Source organism: Zeus faber (genome assembly GCF_960531495.2).
Source record: "Zeus faber genome assembly, chromosome: 15".
Lineage (NCBI taxonomy): Eukaryota > Metazoa > Chordata > Actinopteri > Zeiformes > Zeidae > Zeus > Zeus faber.
Genome location: NC_137194.1, coordinates 10,660,363 through 10,688,184, shown reverse-complemented (window position 1 = coordinate 10,688,184; position 27,822 = coordinate 10,660,363). Strand labels below are relative to the sequence as shown.

At 43.5% G+C, this 27,822-nt stretch overlaps 2 protein-coding genes across 5 annotated transcripts in view; one reads left to right on the top strand and one right to left on the bottom strand.

Annotated features, from left to right (window-relative positions):
• Window positions 1–8,693, top strand: part of cpne5a (copine Va) — a gene marked incomplete at both ends in the record, with an annotated part of 75,220 nt that extends 66,527 nt beyond the window's left edge. For all 4 annotated transcript variants that reach the window (XM_080015410.1, XM_080015412.1, XM_080015411.1 and 1 more), the window contains 7 exons: window positions 2,407–2,453; window positions 2,753–2,934; window positions 3,546–3,673; window positions 4,938–5,040; window positions 7,489–7,546; window positions 7,808–7,881; window positions 8,505–8,693. In XM_080015410.1, coding sequence (XP_079871536.1) covers window positions 2,407–2,453; window positions 2,753–2,934; window positions 3,546–3,673; window positions 4,938–5,040; window positions 7,489–7,546; window positions 7,808–7,881; window positions 8,505–8,693 — 781 coding nt within the window. The remainder of the gene's footprint in view (window positions 1–2,406; window positions 2,454–2,752; window positions 2,935–3,545; window positions 3,674–4,937; window positions 5,041–7,488; window positions 7,547–7,807; window positions 7,882–8,504) is intronic.
• A 12,710-nt stretch (window positions 8,694–21,403) lies between these two features.
• On the bottom strand, window positions 21,404–26,765 carry dclre1b (DNA cross-link repair 1B). Its single transcript, XM_080014671.1, has 5 exons — window positions 26,592–26,765; window positions 26,238–26,435; window positions 23,606–23,771; window positions 23,319–23,501; window positions 21,404–23,232 (listed from the first exon to the last, which is right to left on the bottom strand). The coding sequence occupies exons 1-5, from the start codon at window positions 26,592–26,594 to the stop codon at window positions 22,082–22,084; spliced, it is 1,701 nt and encodes a 566-aa protein (XP_079870797.1). The 5' UTR covers window positions 26,595–26,765; the 3' UTR covers window positions 21,404–22,081.
• Window positions 26,766–27,822: the final 1,057 nt, after the last annotated feature.

The following is a 27,822-nucleotide window of genomic DNA, read 5'->3' as shown; positions in this document are numbered from 1 at the left end:
ATCAGTATGCCCGTTTCAACAACACACAAATAACAAACTCCAGCCCCTAGAGAAATTCCCTGTTCTGTCATGGGTGGAAAAAAAACGAATAGTGAAATTCAACCGCACATAGCGCTCCGTGCTTTGAGTGAGCTAACGTCCTCCAGTTGGGATCAGACAGGCAGCAGCCAATTCGGATCCCGAGAGGCACGTGTGTGGCAATGGTCTGTTGACCTGTTTTGTTTTTCACCACTTTGCTCTAATAGAACTAGGCACCAGTGAGAGTCCCCTGATTTCCCAAGCTGTTGATCCAGGAAATCCTCAGGAAGGCTTCAGTGAAGGGAAGGAGGGACGGTGGTATGCCGTACCCACTGGCGGATGACAAAGAAAGAGCCAGGCACTGAGAAAATAATGGTTTTCCCGTATTTCTAAAGGGGATCAACAGATTCCCAAGATGGAAATGCAGTGCAGAGGAGAGCATGGAGTGCGTAAAGACTGCAGTGAAATGCTTGGCTCAAATGGTTTGGAGGTTTTCACTGGAGCACATAATACATAAGCCCGTATAGATAAAAATGACCGGTCTCTGTGGCCGCTTCAGCCGGCTGTAGAACATACTGCGGCACAGAAGCTGTAGCACAACGGCCATATAGTACATATTTTTTTGCTTTGATTGCCTAATTGGCGGCGTGATTGACAGCTCCCTCTCTAGTGCGCAGAACCTCTACCTTTCTACCTTAACTCTAACCTGTCTTCTCTCTATTAAAATAGCCACACTTTCTCCGCCAACTACAGAAATCAGCAGAGGCTTTCAAATGAGGGCTCCTAACCATTGCAACAATTCCCCTTTGTCAGCTGGAGTAGTCCAACTCAATGCTGATTAATGAGCTGGGGTCAGAGCCTCACCACCAGAAATCTGCCATTATCTACAATACGGTGCTGGCTGGAATTTCTGAATGGGGGTGAAGTTGGGGAAGGCAATCAGTGTTAATCACAATGAAAAAGAACACTTTGATCTCAGCCTCCCTTCCTCTGCTTTTCATCTCTCTTTCTCTCTCTCTCGCTCTCTCTCTTTCTCTGTCTCTCCTTCACTCTGAGCAAACAGCCAATTCCAGGAGGGAGGGGCAGTTGGGCCACATTTAGTTTCTTTTCAAGGTCTCAGCTATCATCATTGTTGGATTCATGAATAAAATATGACTTGTAGTGTTTGGTCAGCTATTTGTGTTGCTGCTTGAGGAGTTCTGTTACAGTTGATACAGCAAGTGAAAATCCTTGAAATATTTTTTTTATCGATTGCCATTAAACAGGTTGGGTGGATATTATTTCAACCATGACAATTTCAACCTTGATATTGAAGGTGATGATGATGATAATGATGATATTATGAAGATGGTCTTCATAATAGAAGATGATGGCAATCATATTCGCTGAGCTGGTACAATATATACCACTGGGTTTACCGAGGCTTGTTATTTTTTTGCTTGTTAATAATAATAATATCTTCACTCTGTAGTTGTTTTGTCACACCATTAAGGCAAATCACTTTACTCATTATGTTTGTTTTTGTAACCCATCGGGGAAATTACCCCCGATTTCTCAATTTTACACAAATTGTTGGGTGGGCTGTGGCTTCACTTTTCAATTATTGCCGTCGTGGAAGAAAGGTTTTCATTTCAGAAGCCCAACATTGTTTGTGAGATTGACAGAGCATATCATGATTGTATAGAAAAGTACAGACTATGCATGAGATGAGAGATGATGCTTTCTTTTGTACAAATCTCTTAGCAGCACATATTGGGGTATTTTGGCCAATGCAATGTCTGTATTATTATTATTTTTGCACTATACTGTATTAAAGGATCAGTGTATCTTCTATACCTGTATGTTAATTGGCTGGAAATGTTCCTTGTAACAGTAAAGTACTATAAAAAAAAAACATTTATTGTTGGAATTGTTCTCGCAGTAATATTTGTCATCCATCAGTTCAAACAATTTGTCAGAGTTAACTCCAGTCAGGCAGGTGAGACAGATGTCTGGCCAAGCATGGTATTTGAGATGACCAGCTTAAGTGGGCTTGGAGGCAGCTGTGAACCCATTTCCTCTGAGACGGTGGAAGTGGATAAAAAAAAAAAAAAAAAAGTCTGTTATCGTGACGCTCCAGTTGACTGAGGCCTGTGAAGTACGCTGCATCCCAGGTGGAAGTCGACATTGAAAACGGGCTCAGTCCTGAGTAATTGCAGCATTGCTCTGGACATATAGGCAGCATCAGAGCCTCTAAGCCAAAGCTCTTAAATGCCACAGCGTCGTGTCAGAACCTTCAGAGTGACAGATTGTGAGTGTTGGGTCCGTAAGAGAAAGGTAGTTTAACCCCGGCACCCCTATCCAGCTCCAACCCCTAACCAACGTCCTTTACCTATACTTCTGTTTCAGAACTCAAATTCACTTCACTGTGGCCATTGATTTTACTGCATCAAATGGTGAGTGATCAATCATTTTTTTCTTCTATGTGCTATTAATGTGTGATCACAGTTTCAAACGCAGAGCTACTGGCCCATCTCTTTCTGCATAATATTGTTCGGATGAGAAAAATTAAACTATTTTCTATTAAGAGTAATTGAAGTACATAATATATGTATGAATGTCAATTGTTCACCAGTTTTAGTGATTCTTCCACGCTCCCACTCGCTTGGGTCAGCGCAAGTGTTTATCCCAGTGGAGCTGGAGGTTCCCCCTTGATGTTGTTGGTTACTGACCCAGGCTTTTCTCATCTTGAAAGGTAATCCATCCCAGTCCACTTCGCTGCACTACATGAACCCCTACCAGATGAACGCCTACGCCATGGCCCTGAAGGCAGTAGGAGAGATCATCCAGGACTACGACAGCGATAAGATGTTCCCGGCCCTGGGTTTCGGTGCTAAGCTGCCCCCTGATGGGAGGGTCTCGCATGAGTTCCCCCTGGTAACTATAACTTTTGGGACTGTTCGGGGAAGGAGTTCAAGGAGTTTGCTCCTGATATTTTGGTTTCAATTCCGTTTAAGGTATTAACGCAGTTGCATTTAACGCATGATTTCTGTCTTGTTGTTTTTGAGTTAGAGGACTTGCTGTTTTGTGTGTTCTTGTAGATGAGTAAGCTACGCAATATTTCAGTATGACTATATGCACATCTGTGATAAATAAGGGAGCTTCTCCTACTTGCATAATTTAGAGTGAATTAAATGTATCCTTTATAGTGCAAATTAGGTTCTGTTAGCTTGAAGGATTCTTAAATCAATTTGGCTCCTCCCGGACCGCTAATGTGATCTAGCTGCTGTACAGTGCACTCTAATGAGGGGCCTATCTACACAGTATAGTCTGACCCACTCAATGTTTTCATTAAAATTTACATTTTCTATTAAGACTCATCTCATCCCTCATCCCTTATCCAGTATTTTAATTTAGAGTCGAAGCAGTATCACATTCAATTGAGAAATGTTTTATTATTGGTCATATTGGTAATAATATCAAATATTCCATGTCGCCTGCCTAGTTTTATTTAATTAACTTGCTGTTTATTTCTTGATTTTTCTCAGAATGGCAACATTGAGAACCCTTACTGCAATGGTATGGAGGGCATTCTGGAAGCTTACCACCAAAGCCTTAAGACAGTTCAGCTGTATGGACCGACCAACTTCTCTCCAGTTGTCAATCACGTGGCCAGGTAGTCGCGCAAATAGCTTTGGTATCACACCTCCCCAATGTTGGTCCACAGCTAATGTGAGCACTTACTTCAGCAAGAAGACAAGCCATCAGGAGCACTGGGACAAAAACAGATGGTTGCACCCTGAATTAAGTAAAAAAAATTGATGGATAAAACCACAAGCTGCCAAGCTCAGGTGAACAGAAATGGTAATCGGACATTTGTTGAGGCGCCCAACGTTTTTGATAATTTTGGCTCTACGCTGCTGTTTAGACATGAGTATGAATAGGGGATGATAAAAGCATGGATGGGACTAGGAAGTGGGACAAATGGATCCACACACAAATAGACTTTTCAGTTGTGTAAACAACTAAAACACTCTCAAACACTAACTCATTATCATCAGTCGTTGCAAAGGAAATAAATGGAAAAATTGCACTCACAGAAAGATGCTTATCAATATAGAAGAAGCAACTAAATAATTTCTAAATCACCAATATATGTCATTATATTATATGTCATACATGACATTTTGCCTGTAATAACTAGCATAATAATATGGAGTAGAATTTTTTATTTGTGTTTATTCTGCGGTAGTCTTGTTCCACCCATGTTTAGACTGAGATTAAGGGGAAAAATGCCGGGCACACCTGAGCTGTGATTTGTGACATTAGTCGTTGTGTGGCTGATGTGGTAGACATCTTATTAATCTGTTAAACACTAGCTATCACTTATCTCACTGTCAGTGACCCGCTAAGCTGTGTGATTAAAGTGTCACCGTCCTGCGGCCAAACATACTGATTTCAAACTCAGTGAAAAGGCCCCCATTTGCCCTGCCCTTGACTAAAGTGTGGTCCATCGAGCTCGCGCAAATCAATAATGTTCTGAAAGAATAAGACTACACTACTTGCATAAACATATTCGTAACTTATTCATTGTGCATGAGCAGTTGAATCTAGGCCACACTCGCTGTGGGTTCTTTGATGAATTTCATAATAGCATCTCGAAAGGCCTCTGAAACCTGAGTATACTGTGTATTTCTTTGCGTGTCTGTTGAGTTGTACCTTTGCACCAGAGAGGGAGTTCTTATCGAAACAGACGGCTTTTAATGGCTTGTTTGTTAACTCCAACGCAGCCAACGTTGGTTGGCACTCTGCCAGTGCTCCCCTTTATGTATTTTCTTTTATGTTTGAACATAGACATAAGGCTTATGCCTATACTTAGATATCTTCACTGTGTCGCTCGTGTTCCCGCCATGTTTTATTGAATGGAAAATTCCCCACAGGTACGCAGCAACGGTGCAGGACGGCTCTCAGTACTTCGTCCTGCTGATCATCACAGACGGTGTCATATCAGACATGGCCCAGACAAAGGAGGCCATCGTGAATGTAAGTGCTGCCCCTGCTGCCCCTCCAAGAGACCTTTCCTCTGTCTTTTCTCGTTTTTCCGCAGTGGCTTTTATGTGAGCATCGACTCCTCTGCCTGAACCAGCGCCAGACCTTCTATCCCATAACAGGTTTATAAGTCAGTATGGCGAGTTTGAAAGATTTATGTAACGTTTACTTGCCCTCCAAAGTTGTTCTCTGATATTGTTTGTTGTCGAAAATGTACCGTAGGGCATTCGACCGCAGGTCAAAAGGTCTTAAGCATAAGCATTACCTTATACAACATCCTGTCTGGAGCCCCTGTTTGGTCAGGTCTCAAATGATTACGACCGAGCGCTGTGTTGTGGTTGCTTGGATATGTGTGTGTGTGCGTGTTTGCCTATGTGTGTGTGTGTGTGCGCGCGCGCGCGCGTGTGCGCATGCCAAGCTGTAACATCGCCGTAACAACGGCTGCGTACGTCGACCATGTGGACCCTCGAGAACACCCAGCAGACTGGGTTTAAAGGGAATTTGCGACTGTTAGTCAAATCATTAGAACAGCCACACCTTCCTTTTAAGATCTTGTCTGCTGCTCTAAGCTGCCACGCCCGAGCCACTACGTCCAGCGGGGAACCTCTGACCAGAACCTGCGCGTTTGCTCATAGACAGTGGAGTTATGGAGGAATAGAGTCCTCTCCCCTGTAATCTTGATTTCTTGTTTGTGCCCCGCAGTCGCTGTTCTTAGAACTGCATCTTACAATGTGACTTTTATTTACACAACACATCAAAGTCCCAACGTCCGTTGCGAATATATCAAGAACATTTTTTTGTTTACATTGTTCCCCATCTAGAACACGTTGGCCTTCAGTTCCTCAACATGTCCAAGTCTTTGAGGACTCAGCCTATGGCGTAAATAGCAGCTCCAACTCTCCTATTGAAGTTGGCTTTGCCTCTTGCCTTACCGAGATCTACTCACAGGACTTCACTTTCTAAAGCAGGGCTTCTATTTTTTAGTTGGTGGAATTAATTTTTGCCGAAGCTATTAGACGATCCGTGCGCTGGTGGGACGCTGCGCTGACAAATCGTTGTCCTCACGGGAAGCTTCCCCTGTGAGTGACTTGACCTGACTGTTAAATATTTTACAGTTCAGGGGAACTTCAGGTTTGCCGATGATGAAATAGGACTATGACAGCAAGCATCTATTAAATGCCTCTGCATGAGGGTTGCTGTTTGTGGACTGAGAGGAAGATGTGTGTATTTTTGCAGCTTGGCACTGTGAGATTCCCAGGTTACTTGAGGGTACAGGCAAAGTAACAAATGATGTAGCATGAATAATGTACGTGTGCAATGCTATCTTATAATTCAGTGTGGTGTTATTGTTATATGCACTAGTAGCCTGTACACTATATATATATATATATATATATATATATATATATATATATATATATATATATATATATATATATATATATATATATATATATAACACCACACTGAATTATAAGATAGCATAACAATTATAAGATAGAATTACAAGATATATATTGATATATATATATATATGTTGATATATATTGATATACATATATGTATATCAATACATACAGTATATGGACAGAGAGAGAGAGACAGATGGAGAGACAGACACACGTACAAAATACAGAATGTGTGGTTCTGTTTACTCGTATCGGTGACAGGTCCCTGCCCTTGGGAGGTTTTCCTGAAAAGTCTGCCTACTTTTACCATATTAAATACATTTCTACCACCAGCATACATCATTCATTCACACCAGTGCATTCACTTATTTGCCTTCATACCAACAATCTGCAGTTGTGCAGTGAAAATGTACGGTCATATTGCTACCATCTAAGCTGCGAGGAGAGAGGTTGTTGTTATGCTTCCATTTCATACAAATTGGTTCTGGCAGAAAACATCGTTAGAAAGTAAAGTTGGGCTGTGAATGGAAATGTTGGACAATGTTGTCAAGAACTGTACCATCGACATCATTCAACAATCATTCAACCTTGGGTCATCTTGATTTACAGGCTTTGAATTCATGGATGTCTGGTTGCCTTTTCCAAAAGTCTACATCTTGAAATCTTTCTATTTCCATGCGGTGGTGTATGTGATGTAAATAGAATTATGTAATAACCGTATTTTATCAGCCACTGGAGGAATCAAATTATGTCAAATACTGCAGTGTCTAGTGCTACAAAGTCAGAAAGCACTTATCTGCTGCTTATATCGTTCTTATCTTATCCAATTCTGCCTTTTCTCTTTCATCCGGCATATTTGCAGATTAATATTGAATTTGCAATGCTAGCAATGACTGCAAAAAAATATATATATACCAACTTGTATCGAGAAAATGCATGAAGCCACTTTACAATGTGATTATCTGCAGCCCAGCTCCAGAATAAATCATGTGCTTGTTCTCACTGACATCTGACTTTCCCTTGTTCATGACAGGCCGCTAAGCTCCCAATGTCAATCATCATTGTTGGAGTCGGTCAAGCTGAGTTTGACGGTGAGACAGTTTCTTTTCAGTCGGTATTTAACCCTAACCCTAACACGTGTTACACACATTTACATTTAGTATCACTGAAGCTTGTCCAGTTTGATTGCCCTGATCATTTGCGCAGATGGTGCAGCATAATTATGGCCTTAAACCCGCAAATATAACACGATTATGAAAATAGGTGTTGTTGCTTGCACACAGTCAGAGGAGGCTTTTGAACCCTTGTGCGGGTAGATCGTACAGTATGTTTATAATCATTTTTCTCCGTAGCCATGGTGGAGTTGGATGGCGATGACATCAGGGTCTCCTCACGAGGGAAGCTAGCGGAGAGGGACATTGTTCAGGTGAGCCTGTCTGGGATGTCGGAGTGGAGCCAGTTTGTCTCACCATTGTGTATACACAGTACTGTATATCGAGTTGCTTTATTATTTTAATCTCCAGATACTGCTGTGGCACCCTCGGCGTTATTGAAGTGACGATTTGAAGCATAGGTTTCGCCGTTTATAGCTCGCTGAACCCTTTACTATTGAAAAACGTACCCGTGGGCTGCAAATTAAATGCAGTCCAATGGGGCAAATGTTTAAGCCTTAAAAGAATGTTTTCTCCATTTTGACAATTTGGTTAGAAAGTGGCAAACGTATGCTTTAATGTCAACAACGATTTCAATGTCACTTGCATACGTGGCATGCATTGTTCTTTAAGTGTCCAATGATGGAAATTATGCTTGGGGGTAATTTATTATTTATGACTTTATTTATTATTACCATTTATAACTGATAATATGATAAAGTATGGTATAGTATATTTTACGATTACTGTGAGAACCATCTTTGCCCTAATAAGAAACTCCAGTGCAGCCAACCGGTGGTGAGAAAAGGTATTACAACAGAAGACAACCTAAACGGCTCCTTCGCCCGTCATAAATCGAAATGACGTAATGCCTTTTTCCCCCCCTCCGTTGCCCCAGTTTGTCCCATTCAGAGACTACATGGACCGCACCGGCAACCACGTGCTGAGCATGGCGCGGCTGGCCAAGGACGTGCTGGCCGAGATCCCCGACCAGCTCATCTCCTACATGAAGAGCCGAGGCATCAAGCCCTGTCCCCTCCCGCCGGCCTACTCCTCGGACGACCTGGCCCAGACCACCCCCATCTGAACCCGCGGCCTCTCGCGCGCGCGGGGGGGGGGGGGGGGGGGGGTGGCGACGCCGCGGGAGCCCCCCTCAGCCAAAACCAAACCTTCGAGGAGGGAAACGGAAAATGGAAAAAACAGAGGAAAAAGAAGCCTCCCATCCGCCCCCCTTCATAAATATTCATCCAGCTGTCACGCTGAACAAAATGATGGGACTCCATTTGCTTTTGGAGCGAGTTGCTTGCTTTGCTGGGGAGAAGAGAAAAAAACAAAAAAAGAAAAAAAAAAACGCTGATGATCATTTTCCTTTTCGAGTTGTAGCCCAAGGATGAGAAGACTTGGAGCGGCAGAGAAGAGCTCGGTGTGAGAGGTCATAGTTGTTCGCTGTCATAGCTGTCAACGTGGTGATTTAATGGATAGCTGGCAAACCCCGTAGAGAGGTTTGCCTCTTTGGCGGCATAAATGTATTAGAATGTGCCAGTGTGTATCATGTTTGTAAAAATGATACCTTTCGGAATCGCTGTATGTTAAACTAGGAAATAGTGTGTATGGCAATTTATTTATTTATAGCAGAAAGTATTTATTCATTCTACGGTTGGGGGTTGGGTGTAGTTGCATATTTTTCCTTGTAGTTTTCCATCCTATATTTTCTGATCAATGGAACGAGAATTCCCATTTTTACTTTGATTAACACTGTACATTCTAAGCATGTAGTAAAGCCTATACAGTGTATGGTTTATAAATTATATTGTATTTGGTCAATTTTTGACTGTGTAGCGGGTCTGCTGTATGCTATTGCCATGTTAGTTTTCCAGCACAATGTCCAATCCGTATTTCTACTATTTATATCAAGGGAATGCACTAATTACTGTCCAAATAAAAGCACAAAGGTAATAATACAATGTTGCTAAAATGAAAATAATTATTTCAGAAACGACCACAATAAAAATAATGGAAGGATTTTCTAACGGGACTGCAAAACAAAGAGTCTTTCGCAAATTTAAACACGGGAACTGATCATTAATTAAGAAAATACTATCAACAAACTAGACCGCTGTATTCGAAATGCACCATCAACACAGAGCGTCGCACAAAACGTAGAAAAATATGAAGCGCACTACTACTCTATTTATGCAGGCAGGTAAATATCATCACGCTACCGATGCTGCTTTCCATTATATTTGTTGTGGTTTATTTGTTTTCTGACTTTGTTCCTTTTCAGCACGACAAAGTACACATAGCAACAACTTTTACAAAGATTGATGTCAACTAATACTTTGAATTTTCCCCGAGCTGGTTTTTTTCCCCTCCTCAGAATGAAAACTTGCCAATCAAAGACCTTGCAGCACAGATACTAGATATATAAAGCTTGGGTGAGCAATGTATGCCTTCTGATCCCTTTGAATTGCTTTTTTTTTTACTTTTCAATGGCACAGGAAGCCCTACAGCACCCGCCCGTCCCCTTTAGTGCAAGTAGCATGTGTTTGCCTGGGCTTGTTGTTTTGTTTGGACACTGCTTATGTGCTTACGTTCAAACAGTTTGTACTTTATGATCTGTCCCCTGCCATTCGTCTGACACCGATGGACAAAAGCCCCTTTTATAATCATTCATTGGAGAAACCATCAAGGCACTTTGTTTAAAGATCTAATTATGAAAGCCAGTTGAATTTTTACCGAGGTAGCCACAATACTGACAGTACGTTTTTTATGTAGTCATTTTTACTTATAACCCGTCAACGAAACACAGCTCTAAATGGTCTTTCCATTGTGGCCGTTTCATTCAGTAATATCTCTCTCTCAATATTTTCAATCCAAATGTGCCTATTACCGTACATGAAAACATATCCAAATTCAATTAGTCAGGTTTTTCCTTGCCTACAGCAGATATTACTTTTATGAACAGCAACACAACCAGATTGGGATTGCTGAGACAGTGGATATAGTATAATCCCATGGCCAGTGACATATACTTTTTATACCTTTTACTCACAAATTATCCTTGCATGGTTAATACAAGTAAAAATTATAGCCAAGCCTTGTGCAATTTGCAAAGTCAAGAAGTGTTTACATTTTTACTGGGACTACAAAGTGGCAAGGGGTTAGTGAACATCCGTGAATTTCATTATGAAATATGTGTTTTTGATCTGCTAGCGTCTGTGCCCAATTTCTGTTTTAATTTTTACAGCTTTGATGGCAAAGTGTGAAGTTGCATCAAATGACTCTAGAGATCTGGTGTTGTAGTGAGAGCAGTGGTGGAAAAATCAGATGTACTTGTACTTAAGTAGTAGTATAAATACCCGCAGAAATTGCTAATCTGGTGAACGTAGAAGCCCTCCATTTAACATTCTACTCAAGTAAAAGTATTAAAATACTTAAAGATATTATGTATCCTCAAGTATCCTAAGTGAAGTTAGTTGTTTGAACATATTCCTAATTTTCAGTGTGAGGACACGCTCCGTCCTTGATGCATGAACCTCCTTGGGTTGAGATAAAAGTTTTGATGGTCCAAATTTAGTCGATATAATGGTTTGCGCTCATTGTAACACATTTTACAAGTAGATTGTATCACTTGTATGATTTTAATAAAAAAAATAGTACTCGAAGGTGTTCATAGATAAATTAAGATAAATGTAGTGGAGTAAAAAGTGAGACATTTGCTTTGAAATGTAGTGGGGTTAAGGTCTGTGAAAAATGGAATTACTCAAGTGTAGTACAAAAACCCGAAAATGGCACTTACACTTGAGTAAAAGTACTCGGTTACTTTTCACCCTTTAATAGGACGCATTTTATTGCTACTGTTAGAAAGTGCAACTGCTGTTTTGTTTTTTTCTTCCTGTCGGTTGTCCCTGTGCTTATATGATATGATTGGTCTGAATATGAAGTTTAAAGGTCATGTGATCTCCTGTGGTTCTGCAGAAACCGAACGAGGAGCTTTCCCGCGAAATAAATGTTTTTTTGATGCGTTCAAGACAACTCGGGGAAAAGAAACCTCCAGTTTGCATAAAAGTGAAGAGACGGGTTCCTCGGCAACACTTTTTTGAGGCATCTGATATTCGTTTCATCAGAAAAGTATCGAATTGGCTCTCGATAATTCAATTAATGTGTAATGACAGACCACACAAATAGAGTTTAAATGAAAGTGGTTTCATTCATTTAAACACTCACGTGGCCTCGGTTGTTTGGAAACAGGAAACATGTCTCTTGAGCAGTCATCCAACTCGAGTTCGTAAAGTGGATATCATTTCAGAGCTTCGATTTCACCGATCTGAGGACGACTAAAAGTTATAGCAAAATGTGGTGGGAAGCCCGGCATCCCATTAAAATAAAAGATAACCTCTCAATGCATAAGTGGATCTGTTTCCTGTGGGCATCCATGCTTTGTTTTTGCTGTTGGATGCCTGAAGCAATTTCTGGTCGTGGGATATTTCTTAGTTATGAAATTAGGTTCTCAGTTTTCTTGAACGCAGCATCTGACTCGTATTGCTCCGGTCCTCTTGTGTGCAGATAAAGGCGGATTATAGTGGCGTTTCAGGGAAACCGGAGGCAGTTCTATTGCAACAATAAGTATCTTGTTTGTGTTTTGCTTCAGCCACTTCATTGCTCTCCCACAAATTACTTATAAATCCACATTGTTGTTAATAATGAATGAGGAGTTCAATTGTGCCTCCTCCCTCGCAAAAACGAATGAATACGTTTCGTGACGAAATTAGCCAAAAAGTGTTTTCCTCTTGATAGCGCTCCAAGCCACGCGGAACAAAAATAACTTTTCAAATTCCAAAATATTTTGACACATAAAATCAATTGACATTTGTCTGGTTCTTTTCAAAAAAAGAAGACAATAACAAAGAATACATCGCATAAGAGAACGTGTGATGCCATTCCCTGTCAAAGCACCGAGCATAATTACCTGCGATCTGTCAGATTTCATTGTCGGGGGATGAGGGCGTGATTGATTTGAATACTTGAATTGTTGAAAGCTATTTCATTTAGAGGCATTGTGTCATTTCGTTACTCAGGGCCCCCAAAATTGACTGCTGTTCATATCTGAATACACCACAGTGTGTGCATCCTTCAAACCCCCATTTTACATCCGACCAGACCAGGGCTTGATACCATTCATTTTGTAATGTTAGAAAGGTTTTTTCTTTGTCCGGTATGTATTCCCAGCGATGTCTAAGAGCATGGAGGGGGAACCGAGAGAATTCCTCTGATATTAACATAGGAGCAAAACATATGCAAGTAGTTTCAGATTTTTATTATTTATCGAAAACTTTCTCGTGATAATTCAAACTATATTCATAGCTAATTGGAACGTAATTTGACAAGCAGCAGACTAATCTTATTTATTTTACCATTTTGGCTGAAATGGTTTCAAGCAATCCCTACACTTCTCATTTTGAGTCTGAACCCCAACTGTGTACATAAGCCCAATAATACGCACACCGAGTGCCAAGTAATTTTTCAGTTGAGCCTGTTCAGACATGTGCATGTTAGTGCCAAAATGGCAGCTGATTTGGGGGAACTTCCATCTCACCTGGTTCGTGCATCTGCTCCGCGCTCCATTCGTTGCTTGGGGTGTTTCACAGCATGTTTTCATCTGTTTCCTTTCCATTCCGTTCCCAACTCGGCTTGTATGGGTCCTTCTTGCCACTGCTCCTCATTTATCCCAAATTGTTTACATACCTCTCTTGGTCTCTGACTTGCATGCTGAATAATTTCCAAACCAGATGTTAGACAGGATATTGTCGTCATACTGTGGTTTGTGAAATGCTTTGTAATGGATTGCCTTAATTGAAGATTAATAAAAAACTTAAAAAATTTTGCAGAATGTACGTTGGGCTTGTGCATGTGTGTGTGTGTGTGTGTGTGTGTGTGTGTGTGTTTGTGTGTGTGTGTGTGTGTGTGTGTGTGATTGTGTGTGTGTGTGTCTGTTTGATTTTCTGATGGAAAATGGTATTTTAGATGTGTCTATAAGAGCCTGTAGTCAGTGCGGGAAGGTGCCTTAGAAATTCCACTGACATTCGACTTTTCACTGCAGACTTTATTGTGGGCAGGCTGACTTGTCGTCTCCACAAATATATTCCCCCGAGAGGGCCTTGTCCAATCGGCAAGGAGCACCGTGTCCCTGTCCCCCTCAGAAATGTGTTTTCCTCTAATGAGATGCACTGTCGTCCGCCTGGAGAGAGTGAGAAAGCAGCTGGAGGCAGAAATTACTATTCTAAGAAAGGGCCCGTTCCACCCCTGCCACCCTCTAAAAGCCTGAACAATAAGCAGAGACATCCAGAGCGGAAGTCAGCGGTTAATGACCTGGAATTATATTCTACTTATGTTTAACATTTGTGTTTTTCGTGAATGACTAAGCTGGAGAAGAATGTCTCTGTGTTTGCAGTTAAAGCAGGGATGTTTCTCAGTGTGTAAAATAGATGGCAAGCAGGTGACCACTTTGTCCTGGACGTCATTTGATAACAGGTTCATGCATTTGTCGATCGAGTGGCTCACTCGGCAGACGCCAATGGGATTTTTCCATTGGATTTTGGATTTTTGCATAAAATAAGCTCTGTGGCAAACAAAACTTTATGATACTCGCACATTTTGTTCAGCAAGAGAATCTTCACAAATGAACACCATTTTTGATGATTTTTCAAGGCTGTGAGGGCGGACTAACGAGTAGATGACTCAAAAACACCTGTTGACCTAGGGACGAGGGGACTGGAAGTGCCAAAATGTTAAGTCTATTGCGGGTTTCTCGATAGTGTACAATCTGGGATGCTGCCTGCCACTCCTCCAGTTCCTACAGCAATTAATATCAAAATGGATGGTTATTAGAGGCAGTCATTAATGTATGGGCGAAGTCCGAAGCTAGATTCATATTTTTCTCATTTTAATACTTGCATTGCTCCAAGGATGAATAATGAGGGCAAAAACAAAAGATGAGAAAATTATCGATTCTGCAGCAGTCAAGCACATTTGAAACGACGGCGGGGTGAGAACAGAGCGAGGCAGAAGAATCATTCGTGAATTAATTAGGTTAAGAGCAGACTGGAGCTAATGAGTGCCCCTCTGGACTCCACACGTGGTTTGAATCTCTTCAGGGAGTCCGGTGTGAGAGTGAGAGAAGAGCTCCACTCACTCCAATCAATTCCAGTTTTGAACTCCCACTCCCACGGACTCAATTTTCAATCCTGGCCTTTGCGGCCAACCGGAACGGTTCGTCTTTAACAATATTTCATGCAAGCGCTACCCGGATTCTGCACAATTAAAACTCCTTCCGGGCTCATTCTCCAGGCGGCAAAGTGGGTGTAGGTTTTGTCAGGTGGGACTTTAATCCCTGTCCTCCACCTAATCTCAAGACTCAAATAAATTGAGAACATTAAAGCTGTTGTGGTGGGAAAATGATATGGTGTTGTATAATATGAGTAACATATGTTTTGGGTTTTTTTGCACTCGGCACTGTGTTGCATGGACTAAAAGGACTAAGGTGCACACACCACCGGCTGAGACACCGGTTTCCCTCAAGAGCACGAAAACCACTCTCCCATCACGACTCAATACTCACCCTAGTATTGGCCATAAATCACTATTAGGAGGCTAATAAGAGAAATTATAGAGAGAGAGAGAGAGACAGAGAAAGCCATAGAGAGAGCAAGAGATAGAGAGAAAGAGGGCGATAGAGAGAGAGCGAGAGAAAGATAGAGAGAGAGGGTGAGAGAGAGCGATAGAGAGAGAGAGAGAAGGAGATAGAGAGTGAGAGGGAGCTAGAGAGAGGGGGGAGAGTGAGAGAGAGATAGAGAGAGAGAGAGAGAAGGATCGAGAGGTGGAATTCGGGTTAGACTAAAAACACTTCATGGTGCAAGAGTCCAGCGGTAGGTTTCACCGTTTCCAATCAAGCCTCCCTTGAGTTATAATGGGGGGAAAAAAAAGAACAATTAATCTTTCTCAACCTGTTAAAACAAAAACAATTAAAATGGTATTCATGCACTACACAAATTAATCAATATGGCATTTTCCCCCACGTGACGGTGGAAATTACTATTCAAAGGGAGCAAATCACAGCACTGACCGCACACATCAATAACAAAAGCAATATGGTGAGACGGGAATCGGCTGTTTGCTCCACGGGGGGTCCAACGTGTCATTAGAGCCCAACGCAATGAATCTTATTTATTTACTATTTACTGTGTTTCACACAGACACACATAGGTTCTCCTTACAGAAACACGGAAATTGAAAGTGTCAGGGATATTTCATGGATTTCAGCACATTAATTACGTTTTTTTTTTCTTTGTGCCACAACAGAACAGGAGGTAAACCACCTAGACTAAATAGAGAGAAAGAAAAAAAACAGTTAAAACCTCATTAATGGAGCAGTTGGAGCACGGAAAGGCTGCTTTGTACTCACACTTTGCTAATTAATTAATCTGATACAATCCGCAGTGGCCAGACCTCATTCACTACACAACTGTGAGACGGTGATGAATAGATCCGCCGACTAAAACCATTCACCAACCATCCTCGGGCACTTGGCTGAAGCTCTTCATATCTTCATAGACAGAGACATTTCCAACAATGGGACTGGACGGTTCCTCCGCCAAGATGACCCAATTTACAACTGACAAAAAAAAAGAAAGAGCTAAACCGTCAGCTCCCTTGGATGTGCCCGAGACGAATGATGTGACCTTAGGATCGGTCAAGGGAGGAGTTTGGTCAAGAATGGAAGCGACGGTGAGTGGAGGTGCATTTCAACATTCCCTGGACGGCGCTTTCCCTTCTGCGCCGGAGTGAATTGGGCACTGCGGCCGAGAGAGCCGGCGCGGCGGACGGTGCATTCATACCGGGCTCATAAAAACCTCCCCTGCAGGGATGGATTCACAGACCCCCCCCCCCCCCGTCTCCCTGTCTCCCCCGTCCAACCTCCCACACGCCTCAGATTATTTCTGAGTGACTGGGAGCCAGGGGTCTTATCCCTGTCACATAAAAGAAAAGACAAGCAAACATTGGCCTTGGGAGGGATGGAGAAGGAGCGCGATAACAGGACGTGGGAAACAAAAGACGGAGCGCCAGGTAGGTGGGGTGGGACGGAAGGGTGGTGGACGGCGGAGTGGGGGATGGTAGAGTGGTGGACGGCAGCGTGAGTCGGGGGGAGAATGGGGGTTGAGGGTTTTGGCAGGCAGAGAGAGGTGAGGAAGAGAGAGAGAGAGAGAGAGAGAGAGAGAGATAGTGGACGTCCCCCGTAGGGATGCAATGTGCTGCGCTGTGACTCAGTGGAAGGCAACTGGATTAGGGCCTATGTAAGTCCCTGGATCGCTGGGATATTAACACACAGGGAGTGGGATGAACAGAATGGATCCTCTACGGATGAAAAGAAAGAAGGAAGATTCTCCCTCGTTGCATCAGGAGCCCGATTGGAGCACGGCTGTGAGCCGAGCTTCGGAGTTGAGGAACGTTGAACGGCAAGCGGCGATAAAGACACACAAGCATGCTCCTAAAAAACACAAACCTTTTCCCACATCGTCTGAGTTCTTTGAAAAGAGACGAACCCACGGTTTGAAATATTGAACATTAAACATTAAATATGAGCGTTTTTGTGCTTGAATTTGGAAAAACAAAAATACTTTCACTCCACTCCCCAAAGGCTCTTGTGTTGTTGGGTGTGTTGTTGACGCTCTGTGACAGCGTGATGCTCTAGGTACAAAGAGATGCGCGCGGGCACCCACACACTCGCGCACACACACACACACACACACACACACGCACGCACGCAGGCAGGCAGGCAGGCAGGCAGGCACGCACACACACACCTAAGTGCACAAGCAATAATGCACTTGCACACGAGCAAAAATAACTTTGCACACACATACAAATACACACAGAAACAACAATTGCAGTTTTAATGAAGTACACTTACCCAAACACACACACACATGCACGCACGCAGGCACACACACACACACACACACACACACACAGTATAAAGACACTGTGTGACATTAGTCATCATCACTCTTCAACCTCACTCCTCTGGAAGGGGGAAGAGGAACCATCGCTGTCTGCTGCAGCTTGTAGTGTCCTTCTTACGTAACCTGAGTTGGGATCGGCCACCAGCAGCACTCAGTGGGAGGGTGCGTCCCGGTCCTCCCGCTGAGCTCTGTCGGTGTGGCCTGCGAACGCGGGACGGACGGGACGGACAAACTCAGCTCCCCACTCCCACGGGCGGGAAATCAGCAGGAAAATAAGAAAGGAGGTCGCAGAGCGGCGGCTTTAGAGATTGGAGGTTTCACTTCTGGTTGTTATCAGCTTAGCCTCAGAGAGATTCCACGCTTCAAGTCTGTGGCGGAGAGTGATCCGTCACGTTGGTGATACTCTGACTCAGACTGGAGAGCTTCTGTTTTTCATTCTTTGATTAAAACCGGTGAAGAGGAGCTGTGACTCTCCTCACTGGTCGCTGATATTTCCCGTGTCAAACAAACCCAAAAGTGACAAAAATGATGCCCCCGCGCAGCAAAAAAAAACAAATATAACAAATAGAGGCAGCGTCAAATAAGACGCCTGTTGTGTTTGACCAATGCAATCTCCTGTAGCCGAGGCAGAGCTTCAATGGAAGAATCCCAGCAAGAATAGACAGCAGGCTGAGTTGTATTTTTATTCTGTAGGTAATAGATGCAGAACAGACGCAGAGACCCAGAGGACAGGCTTCCTATAGAGGTGCTGTCCGTGGTGCTGAAATGTGCAAACACACACAGTTTAATGAGTGCAGAGCTTCGGAAGCAAAATATGGTTTGTTGACTCTACTTCAAGAGCATCAAGCCTGATGTAACACACAACTTTTAAGGTTGAAGTAACTAAAGCTTAAAAGGACCACTTTCCTTTTTGCAGGAAACCTGTTTTTCATCTATCTTCCCAAGATTCAGACGAGGCGGTCGATAGCAATTGAATCCCTATGTGTCCCTGTGGGAAAATAAGATCAAGACCTAAAAACAACTGGGCTCTTTTAAAAGCAGCGGCATTCAGCCGCCCATCCGCTGACTGCAGCGATTATCGTCTGTCAAGCCGAGTTCAGCGAACTGGGTTTTGTTGATGGTAATGTTCTGGCAATGCCGTTTGCACCTGGCAACCCGCAACCCAGTTAAAGTGACATTTCACAGCTGATAATCACTGCACTGCAGAGGGTGGATAGCGAGTTTTTCCCCCAAATTCCTTCGCCCCTTTAAATGTTTGTTAAAGCCACGTTAAGCGGCACAGGAACGGAAGTTGTTGTTTTTGAATCATGGCATTTTGAGTGTCATAATTAAAAAAACAACAACACTGGGGCCAACAAATAAATGAATGACACAATGACAATACGTTTCCCTCACGACGCCACGGTGAATTGGGATGAGTTGCGGCTGTGATCACTTGTCTGCTGGTTTGTCTCATGTGACGCGACAGGAGCTGAGTTTTTGTGACACGCTACAAAGGGAGCGCCGGTTTCGTTGCACTTACACGGTGCTGTAGCTGAGGGCTTATCTCCTTCAGAACACACAAAGGTGTCCCCAAACAAACCCCCACAATGCTTCAGCCAGCCTGGCTGAATTTGCCTTGCAGAGAAGAGAGCAAAACGCGCCACGATACGGGACGACAATTGTGATAGTTACTGGGAATGTGCGCTGTCCTCATCACCCATCAACCGTGTGTTCAGCAGAATGAAAATAACTCAACAAACTCAAAAGCAGTTGGTGATAATCCGATCGCTGTCCTAATTGTACTTGTTATTCTGCGCTGAAGAGTGAATGGAAATAGTCGTGTTTTCTGGACGCGGCTGGAACCCTGCAGAAGGATCTCGGCCTCGCAGGTAGCATCCGCAGGATCTCCACTGTGGAGTAATGATGCGTGTGAGGAATCCATTACTTTAGCCCTAATACCTTGCTGTGATGTTTGTGGGGGGATGTGACACTCCATTTCCTTTCATTTCCCCGGCCGCAACGTTGCCGCTTCGCATTCCCTCTCATACAGTAACTAGAGATTGTATTTCGCCTTCCAAATTGTTTCTTCCCATCCACAAAACAAGATTTCTGTCTTTTTCGATTTGAATGCGCCGTCACCAAAACACATTTGGGACTACAGTAAGATGCAGGTCGGTTTAAAATATTCAAGAATCCCAACGCGAACGCAATCTCGGCTACTGTGCGCCGGTGATTAAAATTCCACCGGCATCGAGTGTAAAAAAAACAAAAACCTCAGCGACTGTTCTGTCAAGGAAGATTAGGGAACAGCCGCACTGTATCTGCATGCTCATCACACAACGATCGGCCTAATTGGTCGTTGCTTCCTAGAAACTGGTGGTCACCCAGGGCACTTATACGGCAGGTTGCATCCTATCCATGTATAGGAAGGGCTTCCACATATTTGGGATTCAACAATGGCCCCGCCGAGTCATAACCGGTCGGGTTGCAAGGCTAAGGCGTCATTATCAGCAGTCAGCCTCCAGCAGGAGCCAGCCATTCATCCTTTGTGAGCGCAGGAGGATCCCCCGCTTGGCAACGCATCTCCCACTGACAGGCCCGCGACAATGACTTCACGATATCGCAGCACGCTATCCACGAGATTTGGGAAGCAGGGGGGTTTGGGAGCAGACGCAGTGCCGACCGTTTCGCCATTTCATGGAGCAGCGCGGAGCAGGACACGCTAGGACCAGGGGGAACTGAGACAATACCACCGGATAAGCTAGTTGTTCATTTGGAGCTGTTACGTAACTTACAATGAACCTCCGCCGACATTACGAGCAAGTCCAAAGATGCGGTCGAGCCTTTAGACATAACTTTTCCATCCACGGGATTGAAATGTTGCAAACGGGAGGAATTTTAAAATGTTTTTTTTTTTTTTTTTCCTTTCTTGCTAAGAGTAATGGCCTTTCCTTTATCTATGAGGACATTACTGCAGCATGGACCTCTCTCTCTCGGAGAGAAAGGTCAGGTTTCATTAGTGGATGGCGGATGGGATTCTGTGGGGTCGTTGCCCTGGGGCACCTGGAAGCATGCGGCCGACTTCCACGGTGAGCTTCCACTCAGTGACGGCTGTGACAACAAAAAGATGGCTGCTTTGTCTCCTGGCAGAACGGGATGATAGTGGAATCTCTGCTGAACACAGAAGTGCCTTGCCTCCAGTCTCGATAAGACAGGCAGTTCAACTGACAAAAGGCTGAAACGGAAATGATGCTATACTACTACATTTGGCAACGACAATTACATAATAAATAATTAAATTACACAATTTTAATTTGTTCTTTCTGCTAACATCACACAAGTGCCCTGATGCAAATTACATTTCGAGTGATACTTGGACAGTTGTTTTTATTGCTTTGTTTGAAATTTGCGGACTACATCCCAGCAGGTGCTTATGCACCTCGCTGAATAATTCACAATATATTTTTTGCAAAAGTTATTGGTGATGCAAAATAAAGATCCACTCAGGTACAGGCAGTGGAAATGCCGTCACATTTTCTAAGCACGCTACTGCCACCTATTGGTAGAATTAAAACTTAACGTATTAAGATACTGTAGCCTTTACTGTATATTCATAATACAACACATAAAATACTTTTTATCTAAATGTTTGGTGTAAGTCAAATGTGGCTCCAGATTTTAAGATTCATGATATAAGAAAATAAATAAAGAAGGTTGTTTAGCTGGCAGATAAAACAGCCTCAAAATGTTAAATTTGACTGGAAATTGGATATAATTAGGTAAGACTCCTGGCTACTTGTTTAAGTACAAAATGCACATCTCTTTATTACACTACAGAACAAAATTTAACATATAAATGTATAAAAACAATCAAACCGACACCTTCATGCAGGGGCGGGACTTGAGACACTGCCTAACTCTAGCCCAATCTCTTCCTCAGAGAACAAATCCATATCAATTTTCACAATACAGCTCAACAATAAAAAGTGCACCCAAAAGGGACATAAAACAGCCCAAATGACGACACAAACACTGATCCAATCAAGTGACATGGAAGACACTGGAGAGCAGTCCCAGTTGTCTATACAGGAACTGGAAGGCTGAAATCTAAATGAGCCTCGACTGTAAAGGCATTTTTTTGGCACAACAATGTGAAATTAATGTTAATGTAAAAGAAAAAAGCCTTTTCCGCAGCCAGTCAAAGTAGTTTCAATATGTATCTCAATTTGTAAACAATCTCTGGGACAGACACAATGTATGGCACGACCATGATTAAGGAAAAGCTTTCTTAAAAGGAAGCAACAAGAGATCGTTTAGATCCTTAATCTAAAAATATTCTTTTCATTTATATACAAGTGAATAATTAGTAAACGTAAGGTTTCCCAGACAAGGGATCTGCATTATAAATAATTAGGCTGTAGGTACAGATTTTGAGAAACACTAAAGGTCCAATACTGTGTCTTTGGAGACCTGGTCAGGCGACATTACACGGAGACAAGCGGAACCTATTGACAAGGCTGCGGTCGAGGAGTCCACACCTCCTCACGTCCTCCTCCGTGAACGGCAGCAGCAGGAGGAGGCTCCTCTCCGTCTCCTCCACACAATTGCTTTGGATTTCAGTCAAGCATTTGGATGAATTATGGAAACCGCTGATAGAGCCGATCTGAAAAAGCGACATGTTGTTCTGCTGAGCCCTGTGAACACTAAACCGACTCGCGGCGCTGGCACTCGATACCGCGTCGCTGTCCGCTCCTCCCTCAGCTTTAAACGCTATGACCGGCTTCAATGAGGCAGCGGTGTTGGCCACAATCTGCACCGAGTCGAAGTTGCTCTGAGAGAGCTGGCTGAGAGGCACCGACTCCGCCATCTCCATGTCCGGCGGGATGGTGCGGACGATGTGCAGACCCAAGTCACAGACGTTTCTCTTGCGTCGGGTGGGAGCCAGATCCCGCCTTAGGTCGATGAGGACACCGTCAGCTTCCTCTTCGTTAAGATCACTGTCGGTCTCCTCCTCTGGGGGATCCCTCCCCACGTCGACCGCCTCCCCGCTCACTACAACGGAGAGCCTCGAGCGCTTCACAGGGGACTCGAAAACCACCCCTCTGGGGGGAGGGGGTCCCATGGGCCGACGGGGAAAGCTGCTGTACCCGGGTTGCGGACGCTGGATGACCGGCTGCCTCATGTAGTTTCTCACAGACTCAGGCACCAGGATTTCCTGGCGTTTCCTGTTGGGCAGCAAGGCAGAGAAGGTTCCAGGCACACAGTTTCCCACGATGGGAACCAGAGAGGTAGGCTTGAGCGCGGACACAAAATCCTCCAGCTCCTGGTAGGAGGAGTGATCGGAGTATGGCACCACGTGGACGTTGGGATGGAAGGACACGATGGGCCGGCTGGTGGGCAGGATGGCCACCGTGGGACAGTCCGTGGTCCACCGCCGCAGGTTGGCAGAGCAGATCTCCGACTGATCCACGGCACGGATGCGGCCGGCCCCCCGGTCAGTGGTGAACACGTCGGGGAGCTCCAGCGCACGAAGCGTCTCCATCCTCTCGAAGCTTACTTCGACCCAGGTCTTGAATTCCATGGCCAACTCCACCAGGAGCGACTCCTTCCCTAAAGTATAGAGACCTGCATCGTATAGAGATAAGTCCAAACGAAAACTCAAACCAGTGTAGAGTAAACATGCAATAGGATTCATCGTTGCGCTGCCTCACCGATCACAACATTGTGGTTGGGGCGACTGCGGATGATCTCCTTGATCTGCTGCGTGGCTGTCTTTCTGGAGGGCAGGGTGCGGGTGGGGTCACAGTTGGTGTTGTCCAGGTACAGCACGTCGATGGTAGTGTTGTTCCTCAGACACGGCTCCCGCAGTATTGACGGGGTGTATCTGAAATCGCCTGAAATACAAGCGTTGTCAGCCCTTGTCAGCTCCTTTTTGCCCTTGTGAAAACACCATAAACACCCAAAAGATAAGCTTGATTTTACATTTTTAAAAACTGACCAGTGTAGAGTATGGAGCCAAAGTATCCTTGGAAGAGAAACATGACAGCCCCTGGACAGTGGTTGGCGTCCATCAGTGTAACCGTCAGCCGCTCCTTGCCAATGTCGTCCAGGGGAAGCATGTGCGGCTCGTTCAGCTCCAATGGATGGAGCCATTGCTCTTTGACCTGAGAAAAGGCAGGATTTCCAACAAACAGTAACATATTAAAAGCGTGAAATGGGATGTTTTCTTTGCAAATCATGAATCATAATCAAAACAGAATACACTGCTTTAAAAAAACATATGAGAAGCCCCCGTTCTGATGAATTTGAGATTTAGGAAGAATAAAGTGCCTTCATTTATATGCAGAACCTTGGTTTGCATGGTGTGCAATTAATTTGTTACAGTTGTAATCCTTCCTTGAAGACATGAAAGTATTGAATCTCTAATAGAGCACATGGTAAAGCAGGTCCACCAGATGAGGTCGGTGGAAGTAATCTGACCAGGATAATTTAAAAGTGTTGCAATGCAAGGGTGTCTGTGGTTATCAAATAATTCAAATTTATACTTTTTAAGACAAATCTCAACAGAATTAAAGCCCATTTCTGGAAAAATCATCTCTCTGATGAAATAAAGTATTGCAGCTAAGTACTATATGTAGGACGAGGCTGAAGTTGGCTCCTTATTCAAATTGTCCGTTCCACCTTAAGAAATAGAAATCACAGAGCTAACCTTAGCTTTCAATTTAGCAGTTGTCTGTGTTACATAATATGTTTTGATTGAATCATTTGTTTTCTATCAGAGAACCTCATTATGCCAATACATTACTGTACCACTCTTGTTTAGTGTCGGGCCAACAAAGTCTTCACACAAGCTATATGAAAACTAATTACATTAATTGTATTAATTGGGAAACACACTAATTTCACTTATTAATGTAATTGTTATTAATTGGTAATGATTTCTCTCTCTCACACACACACACACACAGTTTAAGGATGTGACTTAAGGGGCTTATTCAATTTGGGTCACTCAAATAACACCTGATATGTGTTTGTAGACACTTATACTGTCACCTCAAGGTGAATATTGCCTGGCCCAATCTGAATTTCCCTTTCAAAATTGAAAGCAAATGGTTTACATATGCCATTAATATGGTTACCTGTACACAAAAGGGAACTATAATACTCCTTTCCAACAAGTTCATATAAGTCTCTGAGGTCCCCAAAACATGTGAAAATACCACTCAGATTATGCATTCTAGCCATTCTTACACACCTCTACACCACCCTGCTCCAAAACAGGCTTTTTTGTGGGCGGAGCCACCCTCCTGAGGCCCCTAGTACTGTGAGCCAATGGGGTTTGAGCTTTACTCTGGGTTCCATTGTATTTAGTCATTAAACTTCCACTGACTTTACCTTATCAGTACACTAAAATCTGTACAAATTTAAGGGGAGAAATAAACAATCCAGTTTCTGAATTTTCATTCTTATTAGACCCACGTGGCCTAATTGAAAAGTTTGTTCTGACTCTCTATGCCGAGCTTAAAGCCTGTGGGAGACACTGCAGGTGAGGATTTTTTGTTTCATGTAAATGCCTGAAAATAAAATAAATACATCTAGTATAAAAACTATTGGTTTTGTTCGGAGAAACGCACAGCAGATTGCATGTTGCATAGTTGGTTTTTTTTGTTTAAAAGAGATGTACAGCAGAATTATGTATTATCTACTAACATTTCCATTGTCTGCAGTTTCTTCAGAGACAGTTGGTATTAATCCCTCTTTTATTTCATTTTTTTTTTTAACCTGTGTTGTCATCATGCTAGTCATACAACACAGAGTATTTGTATGCTATTGCATCTAGTACGGAGTAAGTCTGCAAGTGGAGTTCAACTTCTCGAGCTGCAATGCAACTCTTTATAATTCTTAAATCATCAAGAACTGCTGTGATAACTCTGTCCTGTGGACGACCTGTAGGATGACAAGAGCACAGTTTTTGGTTCTACAGAGCCACCACCAACCCCCCTCTTTGGAGAACTAGTCACCATGTTTGGGTCTATAAACAACTAATCACTACTTCAAGAGGGGGAGAATCACCACGGGTGAAACAATTAAACATTCCTCTTTCTTTTAAAAGATTTGTCGAGTTACTCAGATGGGGGGGCAGCTCGAGTTCTACTGAAGCCCACCGTGACGTAAGCGTTGGCTGCAAATGTGAGCGACTCGTTTCAGGACATGTTTTCTGAAGAGGCGGCTCACAATAAACTGACCGAGTTGTCTTATTTCACAGTGTGTGTGTGTGTGTGTGTTAGTAGACCCATGAGAGACCCATGAGAGACCCAAATGTAGGTGCAGAAGCACTGAAATAGTGAGTTCTGCATAATAGGATCAGGCCACTAAAATAACACCCTATATGCGTCCATGGACACTTTGTAATGTCACCTCGTGTCGGGTAGGATGATGAACTAGATGATTCTTTGAACTGTGATTATAGCAGTTTCCTTTGGGTCCCATAGCGAGGTGAGGGATTGGGTACTGGAATAAATCAAACCAGCGTCAGACCACCCCACGACTCTACTAAGGAATCACATTTGTAAACCGCAGCTGAACACAACGCAAGGGCCCGCAGACACCCGGTCCCAGTGCCACGGTACCTGCAGCTTGAGCTTGAGCAGCGTGGCGGACACCGGGGAGCAGTAGATCGGTCTGTGGCTCCACGTGGACGACAGACCGACGGTGTGGTCGCTGTGCGCGTGCGACAGGAAGAAGAGGCGCGCGCGCGGACACTTGCGCACTTGCCAGAAGTCCACGGCCAGCGGCGTGTGCGGGAGGGCGTGTCCGTTCACCGGCATCTAGGCCACGCAGGGTGGGCCCACGGTGGGGGGGGTGGGGGGGGAAACAACAAACAATAATATAAAACACACACACACACACACACACGTGCCTGATATTAGCGTTCGAAGACGGAGCATTCGTCGTAAAACAGGAAATACAAGGAGCGCTGTTACCATGTCATGTTCGTCATTACAGCTTGTTAGCCAGTGCTGAGGCTAAGGAAGCTAAACCATCCAAATAATACGTTGTATAAAGTTTACTTGACACTTTCATCCGGGTTTGTTTGTTTTTTATCTCGTGGTATTATTCTTGCTATCCATTATCGTGCGGGTCGCTTTACTCTTGCTTCAGCGCAGGGATGTAAACATTGGGGTCCGCGCCATTTTTTTTAATCAACGCCAACGCGCTTTTTTCTTCTTCTTCTTCTGTTTTTTTTTTTTTTTTTTTGTTTGTTTTGTTCTGGGTTTTTTTAACGGCGGTTGGCGACCAGCGCATTACGCGCATTACCGCCGCCGTCCGCTCCGGAGTGTGCACGGCCGCCGAGATGCAGACCAAATAATGGCGGGCGTGTCCCCTCGACGTCCACGGTCGACGGGAAATACGTCACGTCCGCAGCGGAAGTTTGTCCCCCGCGAAGTCCCCGTTACCTGGTGACCCTGCAGGGGAAAAATTAATAGAAAAAAAAACAAAACAAAAAAACCCACTAAATTAAAATCGCTAAATAAATAAGATAAAACATTAGGCTAACCGCAGCCAGTGTTTTATCTTATTTATCTATTATTATTTACTCTTGCCTGTACACCTACTGTGTTCCCTTCTCCTCGCTGTTGCTGCTGTCACACCCGAATTTCCCGCAGGAGATTGAAAAGGTTGATCTTAAATTAGCGGATTAAAAAAAATAATAATCCATACAAAGTATATTCATTAGAAATATATTGTTAAAAAGTCAATTGACTCTCAACATGTTCAAATCAAATGTATTTATGAAACAATTTCTTATAAACAATTTCCGAAAAAAATGTGAACTGGCACTGGAAGGAAATATTACTGCATCCCCTGTTATCAAAATGAATCCAGCTATTGTGGTAAAATAAGCAGAAATTTTTTATGTTTGGAATCAAATTGACCCCAGCAATTTAAACCTATATATATAAAAAAAAGACCATAATTAAAAGTGTTACCCAAGTTTACATTTCAGAACATTAGCAAGGAACATAGCAGTTAGTTAATAATGGAGAGAAAAAAAAACACCAATAAAAAGTCTATAAAAACTCAATAAAACTGCGTGTCTGGTATGGGCTTGCCAACGGCCGGGATAAGGCCAGACTCAACAGGTTATCAGAGCAGCAGAGAGGGTCGTCGGCTGTGTCCCGTCCACCCCTCAGGACCTCTATCCTTCCAGGT